A 22,444-nucleotide genomic window follows, 5' to 3' on the forward strand; every position below is an offset into this window, starting at 1 on the left:
CCAAGGGCGGACCCCTTAAAGTGAATGAGTAACGTTACTAGTTGATTTTCGAAAATTTTCAATTCTACTTACTACTAGATAAGAATGTTATTAATAAACATAATCTTGTACTGTGAATAGCATTTTATTTTTAAAACAATATATAGAAAGAACACACAACTCTAGGTTGGAATTAATTAAAGCCAAAAACAAACTTAGGGGTTAATATTTAAAGAACGCTCATAAGTTCAAACTCAAATACATTACATAAAAAAATATGCAAGTACAACGATATATTTAAAGACGGTCATGGTCTATTGGAATGGCCATGAGTGGTACATTTCTTGGCAGTAAGAGCCCGAACTTATCTTCCATGAGTGGTACATTGCTCTCATATTTTCTTCAAGCTTCCAATCAAAGTTGTAAATCAAAGAAGCCAATATTTTGCTTAACTCTCTATGAGCAAGATTCAATCCCGGACAACTCCTCCTCCCTACACCAAATGGTATTAGTTCGTGATGACGGGGGTAGCCCAAGGAAATAATGAAATGGCTGGAACACATTAACGCTATAAAGGTTAAAAGGTTAAAAGCTTTGATTCCCGCCCAAACTTATGTAAACAAGTACCCACATACTACAGTACGATGTCAAATCACTGTTCACATCCTTGTCCCCTCTGAGCAAGGGACATGTTCAGATAAAGTATTATTATTTTAATCATGGACCAGCGGTCCAAAGCTTTCCCGCCCATAAAGGTCAACTCTCTATGCAAACTGGAGGGAACTAGTTTAGTTACAACTGGACGAAAGGCTTAAGTCTCTTCTCCTATATAAGAGAGACTTGGCCACAAACAAGAAGACAATAAGATCTGGGCAGATAACATACCCCCCCTTATCTTCTCTTCTTCCTTGAGAAATATGCTTCTTGCTTATTTCTTTCTTACTTCAATAACTTCATAGCTTCACCAAGAACATCATCCCAAAACCGATTCCAAACATCACGGTTTTTGATCTTCGGTGAGCTATAACAACAAACAACTAACTAGTGAACCTCCTTCTACGTTTTGCAAACGTAGAGGGACACCACGACCTGTGTTAGGTTAACATGAACCCTTGAAGCTTGTTAGCCTAACCAGTCCATTCACCATCAATTGTCTTATCTTTGTTGTAGCAACAAGTTGGCGCCCACCGTGGGGCTACGCCGCTTACTTTATCATAAAGACCAGTAGTGTAGCTCCATCACCATGTCGGAAGGTGGATCTCCCGGTGAAGTCAACCAAGTTTCAAGAACACCGACACCAAGTGCCGGACAAGAAACTCCGGCGACAACCTCGATTTTTTCCACTCCGGGAGGAACTTCGACGGGACCTTTGTTCCTCGAGTTTTCACCTTTTCGAACTCCAACCCCTTCACGATCCGGAGTTCCTTCTCCTCATGCAGGAATCACGAACACCCCGGAACGTGTTGACATGACGATGGAAGGGGTATCACGGCATTTCTTGCAACTAAGACATCTTCTTAACCAACACGTGAGCCAAGAAAGAGAAAAGGGGATAAGAATAAGGCTAGACTATGATGAATCAGAGCCCTCATTGTCGCTCGGACGTCCACCTTCCCCCCTAATCAGCTCACGACCAGCTGCTTCTCTTTTTGAAGCTGGTCCAAGTGTAACCTGTCAACCCTTTAACCCGTCTCCCTACACCTATGGGAGACCAAGCCCAACGGCTTTCCCTTTGTTCACTTCACAACCCCCTGGTCACGAGACCACTCTCGACCAAATATGGCAGTCACCAGCTTCAAGTGTTCCTCCTACAGCCACCACATGGGAGCAGGCCTTATCGGTCTTACCCTTGGCTCGAAGTGCTACAATGAGCGCTCCCATGGGAACAAGTCAAACAGCAGAAACTCCTGAAAGCCTTCAAGGCTTTAACCTCATGCCACAGATGATAGCTCAAATGATGGCACACTTCCCTTGGACCCAGCTCATCAACCAAGCACTGGGTACTCACCCAGGAACAACAAGTCATAATCCTGCTGTAAGGCTAGATGAAGATTTGGCAAAACCTTACAAGCCCGGTAACCTATCTTGTTTCTCTCAACAAATCGCCGATTATGACTTTCAAACAAAAATCAAGATGCCACCCCACATAAGAACGTATGATGGGACTGAAGATCCCGAAGACCACCTCAAGGTCTTCACTGGGGCGGCCAGAATTGAAAAATGGTCCCATGCTGAATGTTGTTTGATGTTCATGCAAACGTTAGTTGGGTCCGCCAGGATATGGTTCAATGACCTTCCTGCTCAAAGCGTTCGAAGCTTCGACGATCTGAGCAAGGGCTTCTTGGCCCACTTCTCACAACAAAGAAGGTACGTCAAGGACGCCACTGTCATTTTTCTGATAAAACAAAACGATGATGAGAGCCTTCAGGACTTCATCAAAAAGTACAAGAAAGAAGGGTTACAGTATGTGGGGGCTGACGAAAAAATGAGGGTGGCAGGCTTCATGAACGTCATCACCTCCAAATACCTCACAAGGGACTTTAACAAGTGCCTACCTAAAACCCTTGAAGAAGCTCTCGAACGAGCTGAAGCTCATATCCGAGGCGAGGATGCCGTTTTTTATGACCGTCATTTGAGTCAAACAAAAACCTAATTATTCTAAATAGTTAAAGCAAGTAGGGTATCGTATCACAAGGAGTATGTGGTCAATGCAATTCGTGTAACAGATTTAATATTATGAAGTAACAAGTTTTAGTGCTGATCACACAAGCACTAGTTTGAATTGAAAGAACTAAGCAACGAACAAGTAAACGAGTATTAAGCAGTTAACAAAGAAAACCACACCCGGGAATTCAAGTAAGCAACCAAACAGTATCTCATGCAACCTAACAGATTTATTAATAACGATTAACTAAAAACTGATCAACCAGACAAAACCTTAGACGTCAACAATTACTTTACACACGGCACTGGTTATCAAACAGTCCTTGCCAGTGTGACTCAGTTAAGGGTAATTGTACATTTTATCGTATTCAATCTAACCAAATAGTTATATGACTAATTATCTAGCAACTGGTAACTGATCGTTCAGACCAACGTAAACCTAAACCGACCGAACACACAGAAATACTAAACATCAATTATCATATATCAATCATCAATAACAATACACAAGTGTTCTAATCACATGAGAAAAACTGTAAAAGGTTACAAACTATACATTCCGGGTGCGATTCTATGGGATTAGCCGAGCCGAGACATCATCAAATCTTCGATACGGATGATATGGATCATAGATATGGTCTTGACACGAGCTAGGATAGTGGAGATCGCCTCTTGGAGCTGCTGGAATCGCCTATGGTTCGTCAAAACGGAGTTAGGGTTCTTGAGAATGAAAAATAACATATAAACCTAAAATTCCCGTCTGCACTCTCTTCGCGGTACGCGATGGTCATATGACCATCCCATCGCGTACCGCAACCTAAGAAAACCTCATTTTCGGATTCCTCTCGTCGAGAAACCCAAAATTCATATATTATGGCTCTCGTAACTCATTTTCTAGCTCAGAATATGCTCGTTTTACTTCAAGGTCGCATTTCGTCAACCCATCTTGTTCAGTTTTAGCATCGGCTTATGATCACTCATCTATACTCTTCCCGAATCCTTGAAACACTTCCCAAGACATCAAATAATGCTTCGGTCTTCCCGAGATATCATTCCATGCTCGTACAGGTCTCCCATTTAGCATCTTTAACGATCAATTACCTGAAATACAAAAGCACGTATGAAGTACCAAAGTTCTAACAATATACTCAATAAAACTACATAATTAATACACTAAAATACATACAAAATACCCGACCATCACATCCCCACACTTATCTTTTGCTTGCCCTCAAGCAAAATCTAAAGTAAACATTAACCTCCATCATAGGTATGTAGATTATCGCCATTAATACTAGTAAGGTTTAAGGTCATACCCAGTTTCCCAGACTGACACTGTTTTTAGATTGACATCTCACAGATACGGTTAAATGCTATAATAAAAACAACAGAGCCGCCCAGACAGGTGTACTTTGTTTCCGGTTAAGGCACACATGCTCATACCACTCGTAATATAACATCTCTCCTCTCGATTTGAGATATGGACTAGCAAAAGATGTGCCAGTATCACTCAGCTCTCAATATCACTCATAAGTACATATTAATCCATCAAGTTGCTTTGGCACAAATTCAAATCAAGAGGTCTTTAAAAGGGTTGTAACGGGGCCAGGTGTAAGGGTATGGAAGGGAAATATTTAAGTAGCTCAAACGATCTGACCCGACTTATTACAAAACATCTAAATAAACGAAACTGCTATACAAACTGACTGACTTATTATAAAACCTCTAAATAAGCAAACTAACATACATACTGATTTCATATTTTTTTTTTCTTTTTTTTTTCTTTTTTTTACATAAACGAACTACTGAATACATAACTGATATAAACAGACATCTTTTTGGCATTTTCCTCAAGTTTTTTAAGCATAATAACGTGATGCTTAAATATGGAACAAATACAAATACAAAAACAAAAACAAATACAATTACAAATAAACCTAGTAATCCGAATCGTCTCGTAACATAATGTCGGGGTTAAACAATTGAAAAATAAGTACAAGAAAGGTTTTCTAAGGGACCCAACCCCTCGCCCCTCACATTAACCCCACCTCATATGTGTAATAATGAGGCCCCAACCCCCCAATACCCACACTCACGCTCATCCAGACGAGGCTTAACCTAGCTGCCTCTATCACTTTTGCATTTTGCCAACTGTGATCCCGTAATCCATGAACATCAGTGAAAGCACTCAAATGACATGTGTGTACTATATATTATATGTGTATTATATATATTTGGGTCAACTCACACACGTACTGGAGGAATAGGGCTGACGATATAAACATGTGTACCTGTCCCCATGATTCGTTATTCTCGCCTAAACGACCCCATTTTCAACTTCTCGTTATAAAAACATTTGTGAGTAAGACTAATGAGATGCTGAAAAACCAACCATGACCAGAAACCTATGACTTGGCATTAATGGCAGTAATTAACAGTTAACAACTTTGGTTTCTGAACACTCTTCGAGGTACTATCGGGCTAAAAATTTTCAAATTTCCCCCATCCCCACACTTGAGGTTTACATTGTCCTCAATGTAAGAATAGTTAACATTGTCCTCAAATTTAAACATGATAGAACGATTAATAGATATTTGAGGGACGGGGTTGAAATTGACTTTTTGACTATTAAGCTATTTTAAAATTTTGGGGGTCAGGTGTGGCGGTTCTACTAGCAATTATACAATTACACTTTTAACGTTTAAAGTAATATAAACAAAATTAAATTATGAAACTGAAATTACCTGATATTAACGTGACTGGAGAAGGACCAGTCGGCTCGTGAACTCTCGTAACACTCGTATACTCTCGTCTCATCCAATACCAAACTGACAATCGAACCTGCAAAATCTCGAGATGTGTAGAAGCAAGCTTCTCACAAGTGTAAGACATAGGTCTTTTAAGAGTTATGAAAATGAATATGTGTTAATTTTATTAAAACAATTACCGAGCCAAATTAATTCGTTTCATAATAAAATCTGTTAAATTAGTTAAAAATATTAAAAGACCTAACTCACTTTCTTAGGAATCACGATTGCATTTAGCGTATGCAACAAGCCCTGTAAACCCCCCGGTAGCCCGGGAGGACGAGTGGGGTCTCGTGAGGTTTTATAGTGAACTACACCCACAAAGTTCGGTTACAACAAAATATACACGTACCTGGATTAACCACAACAAAAAGAACATGAAAGCACTCTGGGTAGCTAAATGGACGCATCAAAATTCCAACTTTTCTCGTGGTGCGGTATCCCCACACTTAGCTTTTGCTATGATGGTACGCTTGAAATACAATTAGTAATATAAAAAAATTCAAAATTTAAACTAAAAATATAAAAAATGTACTGTATGCCATTCAAGTGGGTGCCTGGCCCGCTCCCGTGCAACCTTCTCATTATAAGCACGCTTTTCTTCAATCATTTGTTGCCAGTCTTCCGATAGGCCAGAATCTGTCCCGAACATCCTCAATCTCCATTCTCGATCATTTTGTTTAGGTGGCTGTCTCACTTTCTTCTTCCTTGGTCGGTTACCTTTCTCTTCCACCTTCTCACTCTGTAGTTTCTCAAATCCCTTCTTATCTATCCTGTCAATCACAAAACATTCCTCTTTTCTACGATCCTTGTCCAAGGATACACACTTTTCAACAAGAGGGTTAGTAGAGTTTTCAAACAATAATAACCGTTTATCACGGTCTCCACACTTGATTCCCAAAACCCCCTTAGCACAATCAATTACCGCATGTGCTGTGGCGAGGAATGGCCTACCCAATATGACTTGTGGTTGTGTATTATTCCCACGTTTAGCATAGTCAAGTACAAGAAAGTCAACTGGGTAGAAAAATTCCTCCACCTGAACCATTACATTAGTCACCATGCCCCGGGGAAGTGTATGAGTTTGGTCCGCCAACACCACGGTGGTGTTTACCATTTCTAATGGCCAAATTCATAATGATCATATAAACTACCGGACATGATACTAACACATGCTCCAAGATCTAACAGTGCCCGATCTGTTTTAAATTTCCCGATTTGAATTAATAAAAGCGGAATTCTTGGGTCTTGGAGTTTACTTGAGGTGGTATTATTCTCCACCTCCTCATCTCTCATGTTGGTCAATTTACCATTTAAACATTTTTCACATGTGCAATTTTCACAAAAAGACATTTCATATGTTTTTTTGTTCTGATTCATTTTGGAAAATTGATTCATTTTGACCAACTCAATCACTCTCACCACTAATATCTTCCACCACCTCCTCAACAAACTATGGTGGTGAATCCACTTCAACACTAGCTTAGGATATGCTCGTTTTACTTCAAGGTCGCATTTCGTCAACCCATCTTGTTCAGTTTTAGCATCGGCTTATGATCACTCATCTATACTCTTCCCGAATCCTTGAAACACTTCCCAAGACATCAAATAATGCTTCGGTCTTCCCGAGATATCATTCCATGCTCGTACAGGTCTCCCATTTAGCATCTTTAACGATCAATTACCTGAAATACAAAAGCACGTATGAAGTACCAAAGTTCTAACAATATACTCAATAAAACTACATAATTAATACACTAAAATACATACAAAATACCCGACCATTAGCCGTTGATTTCAAAGAGCAAAGAAATAGAGCTCTTAGTTGGCGAGGCAACAGCCCCAACCGAAAGAAGGGAAACTACAATCCCTATGACAAATACCCCAAGAGCTCAGATCAACGAAGGCCTGAAAGCCGGAACCCTCCAAGTAGGGAGAAGACTGTAAACTTCACAGCCTTAACCAAAACCCCTCAGGAGATCCTTGCCACTGAAGAAGTGAAACACAACTTCCGACCTCCTCAACCCTTGCACAAAAGCAAGAAGAACGAAAGCTCCACCCAGTTCTGCGAGTTCCACGAAGAAAAAGGTCACCACACCAACGATTGCTTTCAACTCAAGAGAAGAATTGAGGAAGCCGTCAAGTCTGGAGAATTGGCTCATTTGGTAAAAGGGGTCAAAGACAAGATGGCTGAAAGAAAAAGCAAAGAAGTGAATATGGTGACTATAGACCAAGGTGTTCCCCACAAACGACAACGCTTGGAGGCTTGGGAGCTTCAATGTGTCTGCTTCCCACCGCCTCAAGGTGACTTACTCTCCGACCCTTTAACGGTGGAAGCAAACGTGGGAACACTCAGAACAAACAAAGCCTACATTGACACAGGGGCGGCCACAGAGATCATGTATGAAAGATTCTTCAACCGGCTGCTCAAGGCTTCAACCCTCCGAGTCATCTATAAAAGGTATCGCCGACGTACCCTTGAAGCCTTTAGGCCAACTAACCCTTGATGTCTGTTTTAGTGAAGGCAAAATGAAGAAAACCAAACCACTCACTTTTGTGGTCATCAATACACCTTCCAACTATGATGTGATCATAGGAAGGCCAGGGCAATGTGCGTTCAACATGGCTGTCTCGGTTGGTCAAGGTGTTGTGAAGTTTCCCACCGACAGGGGAATTGCAACCCTTCAACCTACCCAAGAGGTTTACACGGTTGAAGGGGAAAACTCAAAAAGCAAAGATGAAGAGCAATGCTTGATCATAAACCCCAAGTACCCCGAACATAAGGTACGGGTTAACACAAGCCTTTCCAAAGAAATCCTCTTACACCTTGAAAAGTTGTTGATACACTATAGCGATATCTTTGCTTGGTGCCCGGAAGACATGACAGGCATCCATCGAAGCATTGCAGAGCATGAACTCAAAATACCTCCCGATGTTAAGCCTGTTGTCCAAAAGAAACGGAGCCTGGCTCCTGAAAGAAGCTTGGCAGCATGCCAAGAGGTTGAAAAGCTTGTACAAGCTGGGATCCTACGTGAGGTCAAGTATCAATCCTGGGTGGCTAATCCATTCATGGTTCGAAATCCTGACAAGTCTTGGAGGATGGGCATCGACTTCAAAGACTTAAACAAAGCATGTCCAAAGGATTGCTATCCCTTACCCGAGATGGACCTCAAGGTTGACTCTCTAACCGGCCATCCCTTTATGTGCTTTCTCGACGCCTACAAGGGTTACCATCAAATTCTCATGAAAGTGGAAGACGAAGAAAAAACCGCTTTCCACACGGACAAGGGTATTTTTTGTTATCAAAAGATGCCTTTTGGCCTACGAAATGCCGGTGCAACCTACCAACGTTTGATCGACAAAGCATTTGCTAGCCAAATTAGCAGAAACCTGAAAGCTTATGTTGATGACCTGGTAATCAAAAGCAAAACCGAGCATCGAATGCTTGAGGACATACAAGAGACCTTCCAAAACTTAAGAAAGATCAACATGAAGCTTAACCCTGGGAAATGATCATTCGGGTTCGAGGAAGGCAAGTTTTTTGGGCACATTGTGGGGAAACAAAGCATAAAAGCTAATCCCAACAAAGTCAGGACTGTTCTTGAAACCAAATCCCCACAAAGCAAAAAAGAGGTGGAAAGTCTGAATGGAAGGCTTGTAGCTTTGAAGCGTTTTACCTCCAAGCTTGCTGAGAAATCCCTGCCCTTTTTCAAAACACTAAAGGGTTGCACCAATAAGAAAGACTTCAGGTGGACGGAAGAAGCAGAAGAAGCCTTCAACCAAATGAAGCAACACTTGGCTTCGCTTCCAGCTATTGCAGCCCCTGAAACGGGAGAATTGATCTCTGTCTATCTCTCAGTTGCTGAAGAAGCATTAAGCGCGGTTCTAACCATCGAACGAGACAAAGTTCAGGTACCTGTTTATTTCTTTAGTAAAACACTAAAACTGGCAGAGGTCAAATACCCTCCTTTGGAAAAACTTGCCCTGGCCTTAATTCAAACGGCCAGAAGGCTTCGAAGGTACTTTCAAGCACACCCTATACAAGTGGTCACTGACCAACCCATCAAGAATGTGCTTGAAAAACCAGAAAATTCAGGCCGATTGGCCAAATGGGTTGTGGAACTAGGTGAACATAACATCACCTATGTCCCAAGAAAAGCTATCAAAGCCCAAGTCTTGGCGAACTTCATTGTAGAAATCCCAAAACAAGTCATTCCTGAAATACACACAACTGCCACTGAACCTTCTGACCCTGAAGCCTGGAAGCTTTTTACCGATGGAGCTTCCAGCATCGAAGGGTCAGGAGCTGGGCTCGTTTTAATCAACCCTGAAGGGTTAGAATTCACATATGCTCTTCGACTTGAATTTCAGACCACCAACAACAAAGCTGAATACGAAGCATTGATCGCTGGTCTGAAGATTGCCAAAGAAATGAAGATCCAAAAGCTACAAGTCTTCACAGACTCGTTGCTTGTTTCAAGTCAAGTCAATGAAAGCTATGTAGCCAAAGAACCCAACATGAAGAAGTACCGTGAAAAGGCAAAAGGGTTGATGACCACGTTTCAAGAATGCACCATCAAACAAGTCCCAAGATCACAAAACAAGAGAGCCGATGCCCTAAGCAAACTAGCATCCCTCACTTTTGCACACCTCACCAAGAAAGTACTGGTGGAAGTACTGAAAACTCCTTCAATTCAAGAATTGGAGGTTCAAGATGTAATCACTAAAGAAGGTCCCAATTGGATGACTCCCATAGAAAGGTTCCTCAAAAATGGTGAGTTACCTTTGGACCAGACTGAGGCTGAAAGGGTTCGAATCAAATCCAGACAGTATGTGTTGCAAGGAGAAAGGCTTTATAAAAAGGGCTACCTTGCACCACTACTGAGATGTGTAGGCCCTGAACAAAGTCAATATCTGATCAAAGAGGTTCACGAGGGGATATGTGGAGCTCATTTTGGGCCAAGAACGGTGGTTGCAAAATTGATGAACCTCGGATACTTCTGGCCACCATGCACCGAGAAGCAACAGAACAACTCAAGAAATGTGAAGCTTGTCAAATTCATGCACCGGTTCCCAAAAGCCCTAAACACGATCTAGTCCCCATCTCCTCAGCTTGGCCCTTTCACAAATGGGGAATGGATATTGTTGGTCCATTCCCACCAGCCAAGGGTGGGGTAAAATTTTTGTTAGTAGCCGTGGACTACTTCACCAAGTGGCCTGAAGTCAAAACACTTGCAAAAATAATGGGCAAACAAGTCATTGACTTCGTATGGGAAACCATCATTTGCCGTTATGGGCTACCAGGAGTGCTGGTCACATATAATGGGAAACAATTTGCTGAGAAGCCTTTTAGCACATGGTGCAAAGAATTCAGAATCACTCAAGTGTTCAGCTCAGTCGCATACCCACAATCCAACGGCCAAGTTGAAAGAACAAACAGAACCATCGTTGAAGGAATCAAAACAAGGTTGGGAAGGCACAACAACAATTGGCTTGAAGAACTCCCAAACGTTCTATGGGCAATAAGAACAACCGAGAAGACAAGCCACAAACGAACGCCTTACAGCCTAGTGTTCGGATCGGAAGCTGTAATCCCAACCGAAGTCGGAGTTGTGACTCAAAGAACACTCAACATGGACCTCGAATCAAACAACAATGAGACCATGTTGAATTTGCAACTCATTGAAGAAATTCGTGATCAAGCCGCAATTCAAGAGGCTAAATACAAGCAAAAAATGGAAGCTTATTACAATGCTAGAGTGAAGCATGAACGTTTCAAGCCTGTAGACCTTGTACTCCGAAACAACGAGGCCAGCAAGAAAGAAAATCAAGGAAAAGTTGGCCCAAAGTGGGAAGGACCATACACAATCCTCGAAGCCCACAAGGGTGGATCCTAAAAGCTGGCCGACGCAGAAGGCAAAAGGCTTCCAAGACACTGGAATGGCAAAACCCTTAAAAGGTTCCATGCCTAGTCAAAATCTAAATATGTATTTCAAGAGATGTATAATTCTCCTTTTTGTGAACAACAACCTCTTGAATGAATGATAAACTTTTTGTCATAACTTGTCTTTACTATCCTATAATCAGGTTGAGAACCTAGCAAGAAACTCCATGGCAAGGGCCATGTAAGGGGATGAGCTCCCAGGCCACATCGCTCAATAGTTTCAAGGGTTAAATGGACCTATATAAGGGGTGAGTACCTATATCAATTCAACTCCATGAGACTTTGAAAATTTTTTCAACTAAAACTTGTCTCATAGACAGGTCTGAACAGCCTACACCAATTCGTTCCTTAAACTTAAAAAATTTTACGAAAACAAAAAACATACGCTAAGTAGTGATATAAAGGATAGCCAACATGTGATTTTTACCTAATGAAGCCTTGAAGCTAAAGTGACTGCAGCACTAAAACTTCTTAAGGAAAGTTAGCTAAAATCACATCAAACTAACAAGACAAGCAACAAACACACAGAACATCATAGTTCATAAACAAGGCCATTTCAAGGCCATAGCTAAACAAGCATTCATATATAATAAGCCAATTAAGGCTAAAACAAGGAAATCACAAGGATTCCCAAGAAAATGTTCAAAGGGCCAAACACAACCACAAGGCAGAAACTTTAAGAGTTCCATGCCAAACCTACATTGTTTAAAGATTACATAACATTGTTTGAAAGTGCTAAGAAAGCTACGAATAAAGTGTTTAAACATCAGGAACAGGCTTTGAGGTACTAGCCTTACCACCCTTAGCCTTCTTGGACTTCTTGACTTGCGGGCCAACATCAGCAACAGTCGAGCCTTCGAGGCTTGCAACATGAGATCCGCTGCTGCCCCTAGATAAAGTTTCTTCACTGTCACCAGAGCGGGAGCGTTTCTTCGACAAGGACTCGAGCACCTCTTTAACAACTTTCTCATCAAGGCCGGCTGGCTTCAAACCCTACAACACAGAAAGAGGCTTACCAAAGCATGATGACACTTCACCCACATAAGGGTAAGTGAGCCTTTCCATCGCACGAACTGAATCCATAAAGAGCTGGTAAGCTTCACGGTTGTACAGGGGTGACTTCTCCATAGGTTGGCCAGACTCGTGATAGCTACAGCTAGCAACGAAGCCCAAATGTTTACCATGGGCCAATAGCTTCGTATACACACCGCCCAACACCGAATTGAATTCGCTAGAATGAAGCAAATAAGCCACAACCTGTTGAAACCCATGCTCAGTTAGCCATTTGTTGTCATCAGAGGTCTGGGTGACTGAAGCCTTTAAGCCTTCTTTCTCCATCTCGAAGGCTTTCCTTTGCACCTCAAAGGCTTCCCGGTCAGCATCCAACTTGGCCCTGTCAGCCTCCATGGCTTTTTTCAAACCCGCCATCTCAATCTCATGGCCACGAGACAACTCGTCAATCTTCTTCACATACACCTTCTCCTTCTCTGAAAAACCTTCAACCTCCTTCTTCATGGCCGTCATAGAGGCCTTCATCTTTTCCTTCGTCTTCATAATTCCTTCATACTCCTCCATCCCTTTTCGAAAGCGAGTAACACTTTCTGCCAAAAGGGCCGAAACGTTACAAGAATTCAAGATCAACCTGGATAACAAGGAATCACCCTCCATCTTGGAAATAGTATCACGAACTCCCAGAGGAGCAAAATGGGCTAACGCATCAGCACAAACTTCGGGATCCTTGAAACTATCCCCAACGTTGACACTCCACTCTGGCACATAAACCGCATCGCCATCCAACCCTTGAACCACAGACATCATGGCTTTCTTCCCAGCCGACTTCCCTTTCTTAGAAACCACCAACCCCTGCTCCTTCTCAACCTCCGTAGTTGAACCTTGGTCTTCAGAAACCTGAATGTCATCACTAACCTCAACTGGTTCATGAGAAGATGAAGTGCCAACAGACTTCAGCAAACATCGTATGGAACGACGAGTAGAAGACTTTGTAACAGCAGTTTTGGTGAACCCTTTAACGTCTGGCACTCCCACATAATCACCAGTCTCAAAACGACCCTCCTTCTCTCGAACAACCAAATCCTCCCCAACAACAGCCGCAACATCAGTGAACCCAACATCCGATGTGTCATCACTTTTCAAAAAGTCTAAGGCAGACATAACTGCAAAACACAAAGAAAAATCATTTGCAAACGTATCAACAAAACAAAGCAAATATGGGACAAACAAATGCATACCCTTATTATCCCTCATAAGCACGGGATCCCGATTAGGCTTATCCCACAATTTGCTTATTCCTAATAACACAAGAAGGTGTTCGGGAAGAGGGCGAAGACGTGATGGACATTTTCTAATTGATTTCAAAAAGGCTTCATTTAACTCAGACTCGGCTGGCTCTGGTTCATTAAGAACAGCCTCGGGTTGTCTCCAAACAGGTTTAAATGGAAGGATAGAATCAGAAACAAAGAAAAAACGGTCCTTCCAAGAACCGAGGGTTGTAACCGCCGAGGAAACCAAACATATATCGACCTTAGTGTGTTCAAACGTGTACCAATCACCATTTTTCGCTAAGCGAAAGAAACGGCGAAAACTCAATAAAGAAGGGTCATAACCAAGGGCTCTACACAAAACCTCAAAATGCAAAACCCTAGCAAGCCCTAATGGATGGATTTGACCAAACGATACACGGTAATACTCCAAAACATTGAGAACAAAAACCGAAAAAGGGTGTTGGAGATTAGAAAATTCAAAATGACGGCAATACAGAGCAATAAAACCAGCTGGACAGCGATCGATTGAAGAATCGACCGGCGGAGCAATCGGCTTATACTTTAACCCTATTCCCCACTCAACACAAAACGATTCAACCTCTTCTTGGGTTAATCGATAAAAACTGATCGAAAGATCCTTTTTGGCAACCATAATTTTGAAGAACAATGAAGGATCGAAACTAACCTGGTAATGGATTGAAAGAAACTTGAATATGTTTATGGAGGAAATTTTTAAAGAAATCTGGAAGGAAATGAATAGTTATCCCATTGATAACTATTAATGAAAAAGCAGTTATTGGGAACCGCAATCTGACAGTTACAATCACATCAACTGTCTTGTCAACATTTCAAAAAATAACCAAATCTGAACAAAGCCTCGAAGCCTACAAGCCTCGAAGCCTTTAAGCGATAAACAAAATGTGCGCAAAAGTTAGAAGCCCTTGAGCTTACCTCTCAAATCCCTCTGACTTGGGGGGTTGATGACGGGGGTAGCCCAAGGAAATAATGAAATGGCTGGAACACATTAACGCTAAAAAGGTTAAAAGGTTAAAAGCTTCGTTTCCCGCCCAAACTTATGTAAATAAGTACCCACGTGCTACAGTACGATGTCAAATCACTGTTCACATCCTTGTCCCCTCTGAGCAAGGGACATGCTCAGATAAAGTATTATTATTTTAATCATGGACCAGCGGTCCAAAGCTTCCCGCCCATAAAGGTCAACTCTCTATGCAAACTGGAGGGAACTAGTTTAGTTACAACTGGACGAAAGGCTTTTGTCTCTTCTCCTATATAAGAGAGACTTGGCCACAAACAAGAAGACAATAAGATCTGGGCAGATAACATACTCCCCCTTATCTTCTCTTCTTCCTTGAGAAATATGCTTCTTGCTTATTTCTTTCTTACTTCAATAACTTCATAGCTTCACCAAGAACATCATCCCAAAACCGATTCCAAACATCACGGTTTTTGATCTTCGGTGAGCTATAACAACAAACAACTAACTAGTGAACCTCCTTCTACGTTTTGCAAACGTAGAGGGACACCACGACCTGCATTAGGTTAACCTGAACCCTTGAAGCTTGTTAGCCTAACCAGTCCATTCACTATCATTGGTCTTATCTTTGTTGTAGCAACAGTTCGAAATCCTGACCTCTATAGTCTGTTTTACCTTCCAAAAACCTCTCCGGCATGAACACATTTGCATTGGACCAAACTTTTGGGTCTCGCCCAATTGCCCAAACATTACAGAGGATTTGAGCATCTTTAGGGACTATGAAGCCTTCAACTTCTACACCATGTGTGGCTTGGTGAGGTACAAGAAAAGGGCCAGGTGGATGTAACCGAAGAGTTTCTTTTATAATAGCTTGCAGATAAGGTAGTTGTAGATATTATGTTCGTTCAAAGTTTTGTCGTTATTGTGCATGTGTTTCATAAGCTCGAATCGAGCTGTCTCCATTGTCTTTGGATTACGAATGAGCTCAGCCATCGTCCACTCCAATGTGATTGATACTGTATCCGATCCCCCAATAAACATATCCTACAATAGTTTAGGAAATGATTTTAAAATAGTATACGTAGGAATAACTACTTCATGATTTTCTCAACTAATATTACGTATTCTATAATCTCATAAAATGTATCACATAACAGGAAAAAACTTTTCATGTCATTTATACTCAGTTTGTGGTCGTCTTTGAAGTTGATATCGAGCAGCAAGTCCAAAACATCATGTTGTGTTGATAAATCAATGTCGTATGATGACGAAACTGCTCTTCTTTGCAATCTCTGGTCAATGATGTTATCGAAAATAGCAAATAACTTGTCAAAATAAACATGTACTTGGGATGCTAACCCTTGTGGGTCGAGGGGTCTCAGTATCGGAAAAAAGTCTACTAGGTTTGGCTTCCCGGCAACTTCCATAAGACCCTGTATCACCTCCTTGATTTCTTGTGATGACGTTAAATCGTATTGAGAGAAATTCGTAGAGAACAAAAGGTTTGATATAATGTTCAGAGTTGTGGTGAATGCAACTGCACCTATGTTCACAGCCTTTTCATCTCTACAGCATTCACTAACATGGTCAGGAAGTTCTTGTACCTGCAAGTATGTGTCATCAAGTGTCAAAATGGTATTGTATTCGTAAATCTGTATCTCAGGGATAGACAAATTATAATTTAGAAACTGTATCCATCGGTGAAACATATTTCTTTATGTGTTGAATAATTGAAAAAGATATCAACATTAGAACATAAATCTAACTAACTATTACCACTAACCTAGGACTCCCCTAACTAAGAAGCTTGCTTCATTATTCAAATCATTAAACATATATGTGACCAAACCTACTAAGGACTCATTCTAATGATCCATAACATCTGTTGATCCATTCTTCAACCCACTGATATTGATCCATAACTTAGGACTGTATCCGAGTATCCAACATTGATAAATGATAACTATCATAATGTTATCGGCGTTAGCCCCAATCCACCTCAACATATGACACCAGTTAAATGGGCTCAAGGTGGTGGGACCAGAATCAAATCCAACCAACTAGAATTATCCATTCATAATTTATAAAAACCATAATTGATTATAAACATGGTTAGTTAAAGCCCTCCACTACACATGATTTGTGGGTTAGTTAGTTAGTTAATACACTACTGCCTACGTTGACAGTGACGAACGTGACAACACTTTTGATTAACTAATCCCCTTCCATAATGCATAGTCTATGTACAAACGCACCTACCTTTTGCTTTCGTAGTTGTTCGCTAGCATCTAGGCATTGGCCAGAGAACATACATTCTTTAGTAATTCTTCGTAGTCTTCACCATTGATCTTCGGCCGGTAGCCACGCGATGGAGTATTCATTGTGGTTTTTCAATCGGAGTATTTCGGGGACCGACCGGCTAGAGAACAATTGGTCATGCTTGTGAAAAATTTCTTTCGCCAAATCGGGTGAGGAAACAACTATTATTGTTCTACTTCCAAGCTTAAATAACATTTAAGGACCGTAACGTTCAGAGAGCGCGGCAAGAGAGCGGTGGGGTTTGTTGCCAAGCTGTAAGAGGTTTCCTATGATCGGAAAAGGGTAAGGGCCGGGTGGAAGCCGCGGGTCACGGCGGCTGGAGATGGTGTAAACACATATGACAGTCAATAGGAGAGGTATCATGAGCAAGAAGGTTGCATTATCCATAGTGTACGTACGTGTGGTTGGCTGTGATGAGAGGGAATCTGTTGGCTAAATTTGGGCCAGTGACATTTAGCATTTAGAATCTTTGTAAGATTCTTTTCATTATAATCAGATATCACTAAGCAGATGGTGACATTAGATGGTGTATGGCCGTTTTTCACCTATCATAAAAACCCATATAAGTTAACGTTTTTCACCTATCAAACAATCGGTATGATGACATCAGATGGTGTACGTATAGTAGCACCTTAAACAACCAATATTGACAAGTCGGCTATAGTTGGTTATGTTTTATAATTACAACATGTTTTTTAATTGTTATGTAATTATAACTGGTAAAGTTTTGGTTAGTAAGTTAGGTTAGTCGACTATATGAACCAAGTCATAGTTAGACATTATAGAACAAATGTGAGATGCAACTGAGTTAAAATGCAACGGTGTTAGGGTTCATCAAGAGTCAAACCGAGTTAGGGTTTGAGAGAATTGTAATAGGTTATTTGAGTTAGATTTTCTGATTTATATAAACGAGAGATTCATTTACTTCGTGTTTGATTAACGATTGGGACTTGATATATACACAATTGGCTTTTTGGTGGTGAATGCAATGTTTGGACCTTGGACCAAACAAATTAACCGCAGAAAGTACGGATCGAAAACTTGAAATAAATAGTGTTTGCAATATTTTTTATTTAAAAAGGACATTACATAATATGTGAAAAGATCCGATACACTAATGCCTTAACGTACATTACGTACGCGAATCAGATTTTTCACGAATCGATCCATGAAATCACATCCAAACATCTCGGAATCGTCAATACGTATCCAATCAATCATTTGTTCAACGAAAAAAACAGTTTTGGATGGTTAATCGATCAAATTTTCACTTTTTTCACGAAGACCGTTTTTTGAGCGTTAGCTGAGCGTTTTAGGTTTTTTCCTTTGTTTTTTGCCTTTAAGCTTATCGCGTACCTACCGTACGTTATGACATTAGCGTACAGTAACTGCACCCAACATAATATATCTTGAAAATGTGTTAAATGCAGCCTAGTGGAAAAAAGGTACACAATAATGAATAGGCATGTGATGAATCAAACAAGAAACTGGAGCAAAAATTGACAACTGCACACATGCATCACTCACTCATGACTCACTGCAATATCAGACATCAGATACATACCTAAATCAAGAACCCAAGTCCAAAAGATTATCTCTTAATGATTCATAATTTATTAATGGTTAAGAGGTTGCCTTAAGTTTGAATGGTTAAGAGGTAACTATTAAGAGGTAGCCAGTTAACCATTTAGACTTAAAGTTACCTCTTAACCATTAAGAAGCTATGAACCACTAAGAGGTATTAAGAGGCTACCAAACAGCCCCTTAAACTTGGTTTTTCCACTCAGATTCTTCACTGCATTTACAAAAGGATAGACGTATGAACAATAGTAACAATTATACAAAATAAATCTTTGGCCACAGCAGTTGAAAATGTTTCTCGACCGGCCTACCACTCAACTAAATGCATACAATGGAATTAACTAATGCTATGGGAGCCTGAACTTGTGATGGCAATAACTTAATTTACAACAAATGAAGAAAATATTGCACTTATGGTGTTCCTGCGCTGTTACATGCCGACTTGTGTATTCATCCTAACTCCCAAAATTGGTGTTATAGTGATCCTTCAACCTATATTCCTATTTGACAGATTAGTAGTTCGGTTTCATATATACACCAGTGTTGGAATCGTTATGTAATTTGTAGGATGTGATCGTGTTGAACTCTGATATATATTAAAAGAAGTTGTGCCAGGGATAGATGTTCGTTTTTTTCTTTATCGTTCACATTTAACAACTTGTTCCTAACAAAAAATTTGAATTCTGGACAACCTAATTGCTAGATTGTATGTCTTAAACAAACACAATCCAATAATGTAAAAAGCATTTAGTAAAAAAACCAAAGAAAGAAAGAAAACAAGCACAGGTTTTAACTCAAGTACATTTAAAAAAAATACTGTTTTACAAATTAAAAATAGAAGATACAAGTACAATGATTCAAAGACGGTCATATTTTAACTGGAATGGCCACGAGCGGTATATTTCTTGGCAATGCGAGCCCGAACTTCTCTTCCATATCCAAGTCTTCTGCTCTCATGTTTCCTTCGAGCTTCCAATCAAAGTTGCAAACCAAAGAAGCCAATATCGTGTGTAACTCTCTATGAGCAATATTCAACCCCGGACATATCCTTCTCCCAGCACCAAATGGTATAAGTTCGAAATCTTGACCTCTATAGTCAATTTTAGCTTCCAAAAACCTCTCCGGCATGAACGCATTTGGGTTGGACCAAACTTTTGGGTCTCTCCCAATCGCCCAAACGTTACAGAGGATTTGGGCATTTTTAGGGACTATGAAGCATTTGACTTCTACGTCATGTATGGCTTGGCGAGGTACAAGAAAAGGAGCGGGAGGATGTAGTCGAAGAGTTTCTTTTATAACAGCTTGTAGGTAAGGTAGATGAATGATATCATGTTCATTTAAAGTTTTGTCATCATTATGCTTGTGTTTCATAAGCTCTAAGCGGACTATCTCCATTTTATTTGGGTTATGCATAAGCTCAGTCATCGCCCATTCCACTGTGGTTGATACCGTATCGGTTCCCCCAATAATTAAATCCTACATTAATTTAGGAAGTGATTAAATATAGAGGATATAATATACATAAGGATGACTAATTTAGTGATTTTGAGTCTTTGACAACTAGCTTTTAAAGTATCTACTTATCTTGCGAAAAAGTTGTTACCGCACTAGCTTTTAAAGTATCTACTTACCGTGAACAAATGTTTCATGTCATTTATACTCAATTTGGACACATCTGTGGAGTTGATATCTAGCAGCAAGTCCAAAACATCTTTTTGTGCTGAAAAATCATTTCCATACAATGATGAATTTGCTCTTCTTTGCAATCTTTGATCAATGATGCTATCGAAAATAGCAAACAACCTGTCAACATAAGCATTTGCATGTGATGCTAACCCTTGTGGGTCAAGGGGTCTTAGTATCGGAAAAAAGTCTACTAGATTCAGTTTCCCGCCAATTTCCATCAAACCCGATATCACCTCCTTGATTTCTTGTGATGACTTTGAATCATATTGAGAGAAATCCATAGAGAACAACATGTTTGATACAATGTTTAGACTTGTGGTAAATGCAACTTCACATATATTCACAGGTTTTTCATTCCAGCAACATTGACTAACATGCTCAACAAGTTGTTGTACCTGCAGGTATATATAATCAAATGTTAAACGGCACTAGATATTTGAATTTTTATCTATATCTAATAATCTAACTGATTAGCTAATCAGCTAATGATAATTAGTGTACCAATAATTATCATAGTATTCAAACAGGTTAGGTCTACGTCCAACAAAAGGGTATTGAAATTTTGAGATAAGTTTTACATCGGTCAAATCGTATCGTTTTTCAATCAAAAGCCCTAAAACATCGGTTTGAAACTCGGAAAAAAACTTAACAGCGTTAAGTGTTTTTTAGCGGAGGTCTATCTATACAAAAATAGTTGAAAGTTAGGACCGCTTGTAGTGATTTTTAAAGTTTAGATTATTATCGGCCAATACGGGCAAAAGTTAAGATTATTTATTTCCAATTTGCATAAAAAAGCATCTATGATTTACTAAGGTATGTTTACTTTATCTTTCTTTTTTTTTCATCCTTTTATTTATCATATGATTTACTTGATAATTGAATATTGATGCATGCTAGTTATGAGGATGAGGTTGTGAGGTGTTTAAATGTTAGACGTTAAAAGGTTTGACCATTAATTCTATGAATCAAGTTCTACTAGGCATCCGAACATCAAAACACATAGTGAACCTAATAAAAAAAAATTCTGAGTCCACCACTGTTCAGCCCGTACGCACCTTGTGCCTGCGTACTTGTTCGCTACCATCTAGTCGTTGCCCAGAGACCAAGGATTCCTGAGTAATTCTTCGTAGTTTTCGCCATTGATCTCCGAGCGGGAGGAAAGCTATAGAGTATAGTTGGTGGTCCTTCACATGGGATGCTTCAGGGACCGACCGGCTAGAGAATGATAGGTCATGTTTCTGAAAGAATGCTTTGGCCATGTCGGGTGATGAAATGACTATTGTTGTTCTACTTCCGAGCTTAAGTGACATTAAAGGACCGTAACGTTTAGAAAGTGCGGCTAGAGAGCGGTGGGGTTTGTTGCCAAGTTTTAAGAGGTTTCCTATGATTGGAAAAGGGTAAGGCCCTGGCGGAAGCCGGTGGTTACGCCGGTCGGAGATGGTGTATACATAGATGAAAGTTAAAATGAAAGGTAACACAAGAAAGAAGGTTGCATTATCCATGTTTTTGCAGGAGAATATTACACAAGGAAATTGCTTTCAAAAGGTTCTGATTAACACTTGGGGAATATATAGCAAACTACAAGTAACATTCATAATGAAAACCACCATTAACAATAAAGAAAAGAAGGACCCACTAATCTATGACTTGTTCTCCTACACTTTGTGCCATGTGAAAGAAGTCAAGAACAAACAAACATAAAACTTAATTAAATAAAAAAACAAACTAGCTCCATGCATTGTTTAACAACTCACGCCCGTGAACAAACTTGATTAACCCAACAGTGTTCACCCCTTTAATCGTTGTTCATCTGTGCATATCCTTTCAAGCCTTCAAGCCGTCTAAATTGTCCCTTTACAGTAATTTGTTGTAGCAAATTTTAGGTACGATCTAACCGTAATTGCAAAAAATCTGCAAGACGTTATTACTGATTATTAGTTTATCGAGTATGAAATCATATAGTTAAGTTATCCTATAGAGTACTAAATCTAGGAATGGTACAAAGACAATGGGTTACAAACTATAATACACTGCCATAAAAAATAAAACACAATGTCCAACAAAATATAACACATCAATGTAAATAGAAAAAAAAACAATGATAAATTAAAAGAATATTGATCTAAACAAAAATTTTAAAATCTGCAAGCTAGAATTGAAAAGCGAACAAAAATCTAATGTCGTAAAG

The 22,444-nt window shown here is 40.1% G+C and overlaps 1 protein-coding gene and 1 pseudogene across 1 annotated transcript; both read right to left on the reverse strand.

Annotated features, from left to right (window-relative positions):
• Window positions 1-224: 224 nt before the first annotated feature.
• Window positions 225-17,376, reverse strand: LOC143610628 (cytochrome P450 76T24-like; annotated as a pseudogene).
• Window positions 17,377-19,386: 2,010 nt separating this feature from the next.
• LOC143610619 (cytochrome P450 76T24-like) lies at window positions 19,387-21,799 on the reverse strand. Its single transcript, XM_077085048.1, has 3 exons — window positions 21,312-21,799; window positions 20,202-20,651; window positions 19,387-20,046 (listed from the first exon to the last, which is right to left on the reverse strand). The coding sequence occupies exons 1-3, from the start codon at window positions 21,756-21,758 to the stop codon at window positions 19,438-19,440; spliced, it is 1,506 nt and encodes a 501-aa protein (XP_076941163.1). The 5' UTR covers window positions 21,759-21,799; the 3' UTR covers window positions 19,387-19,437.
• Between the last annotated feature and the right edge of the window lie 645 nt (window positions 21,800-22,444).

This window comes from Bidens hawaiensis, unplaced genomic scaffold (assembly GCF_021521415.1).
Source record: "Bidens hawaiensis isolate Kalapana, Puna unplaced genomic scaffold, B.hawaiensis_p1.1 tig00027139_1, whole genome shotgun sequence".
NCBI lineage: Eukaryota > Viridiplantae > Streptophyta > Magnoliopsida > Asterales > Asteraceae > Bidens > Bidens hawaiensis.

Bases quoted from the DNA above. Each gene is read 5' to 3' on its own strand.
- LOC143610619 (XM_077085048.1), bottom strand. From the start codon at position 21,758: ATGGATAATGCAACCTTCTTTCTTGTGTTACCTTTCATTTTAACTTTC. The intron at 20,652-21,311 runs GTGCGTACGGGC...ATATACCTGCAG, and splicing joins AACAAGTACGCAGGCACAAG to GTACAACAACTTGTTGAGCA. The intron at 20,047-20,201 runs GTAAGTAGATAC...AAATTAATGTAG, and splicing joins ACATGAAACATTTGTTCACG to GATTTAATTATTGGGGGAAC.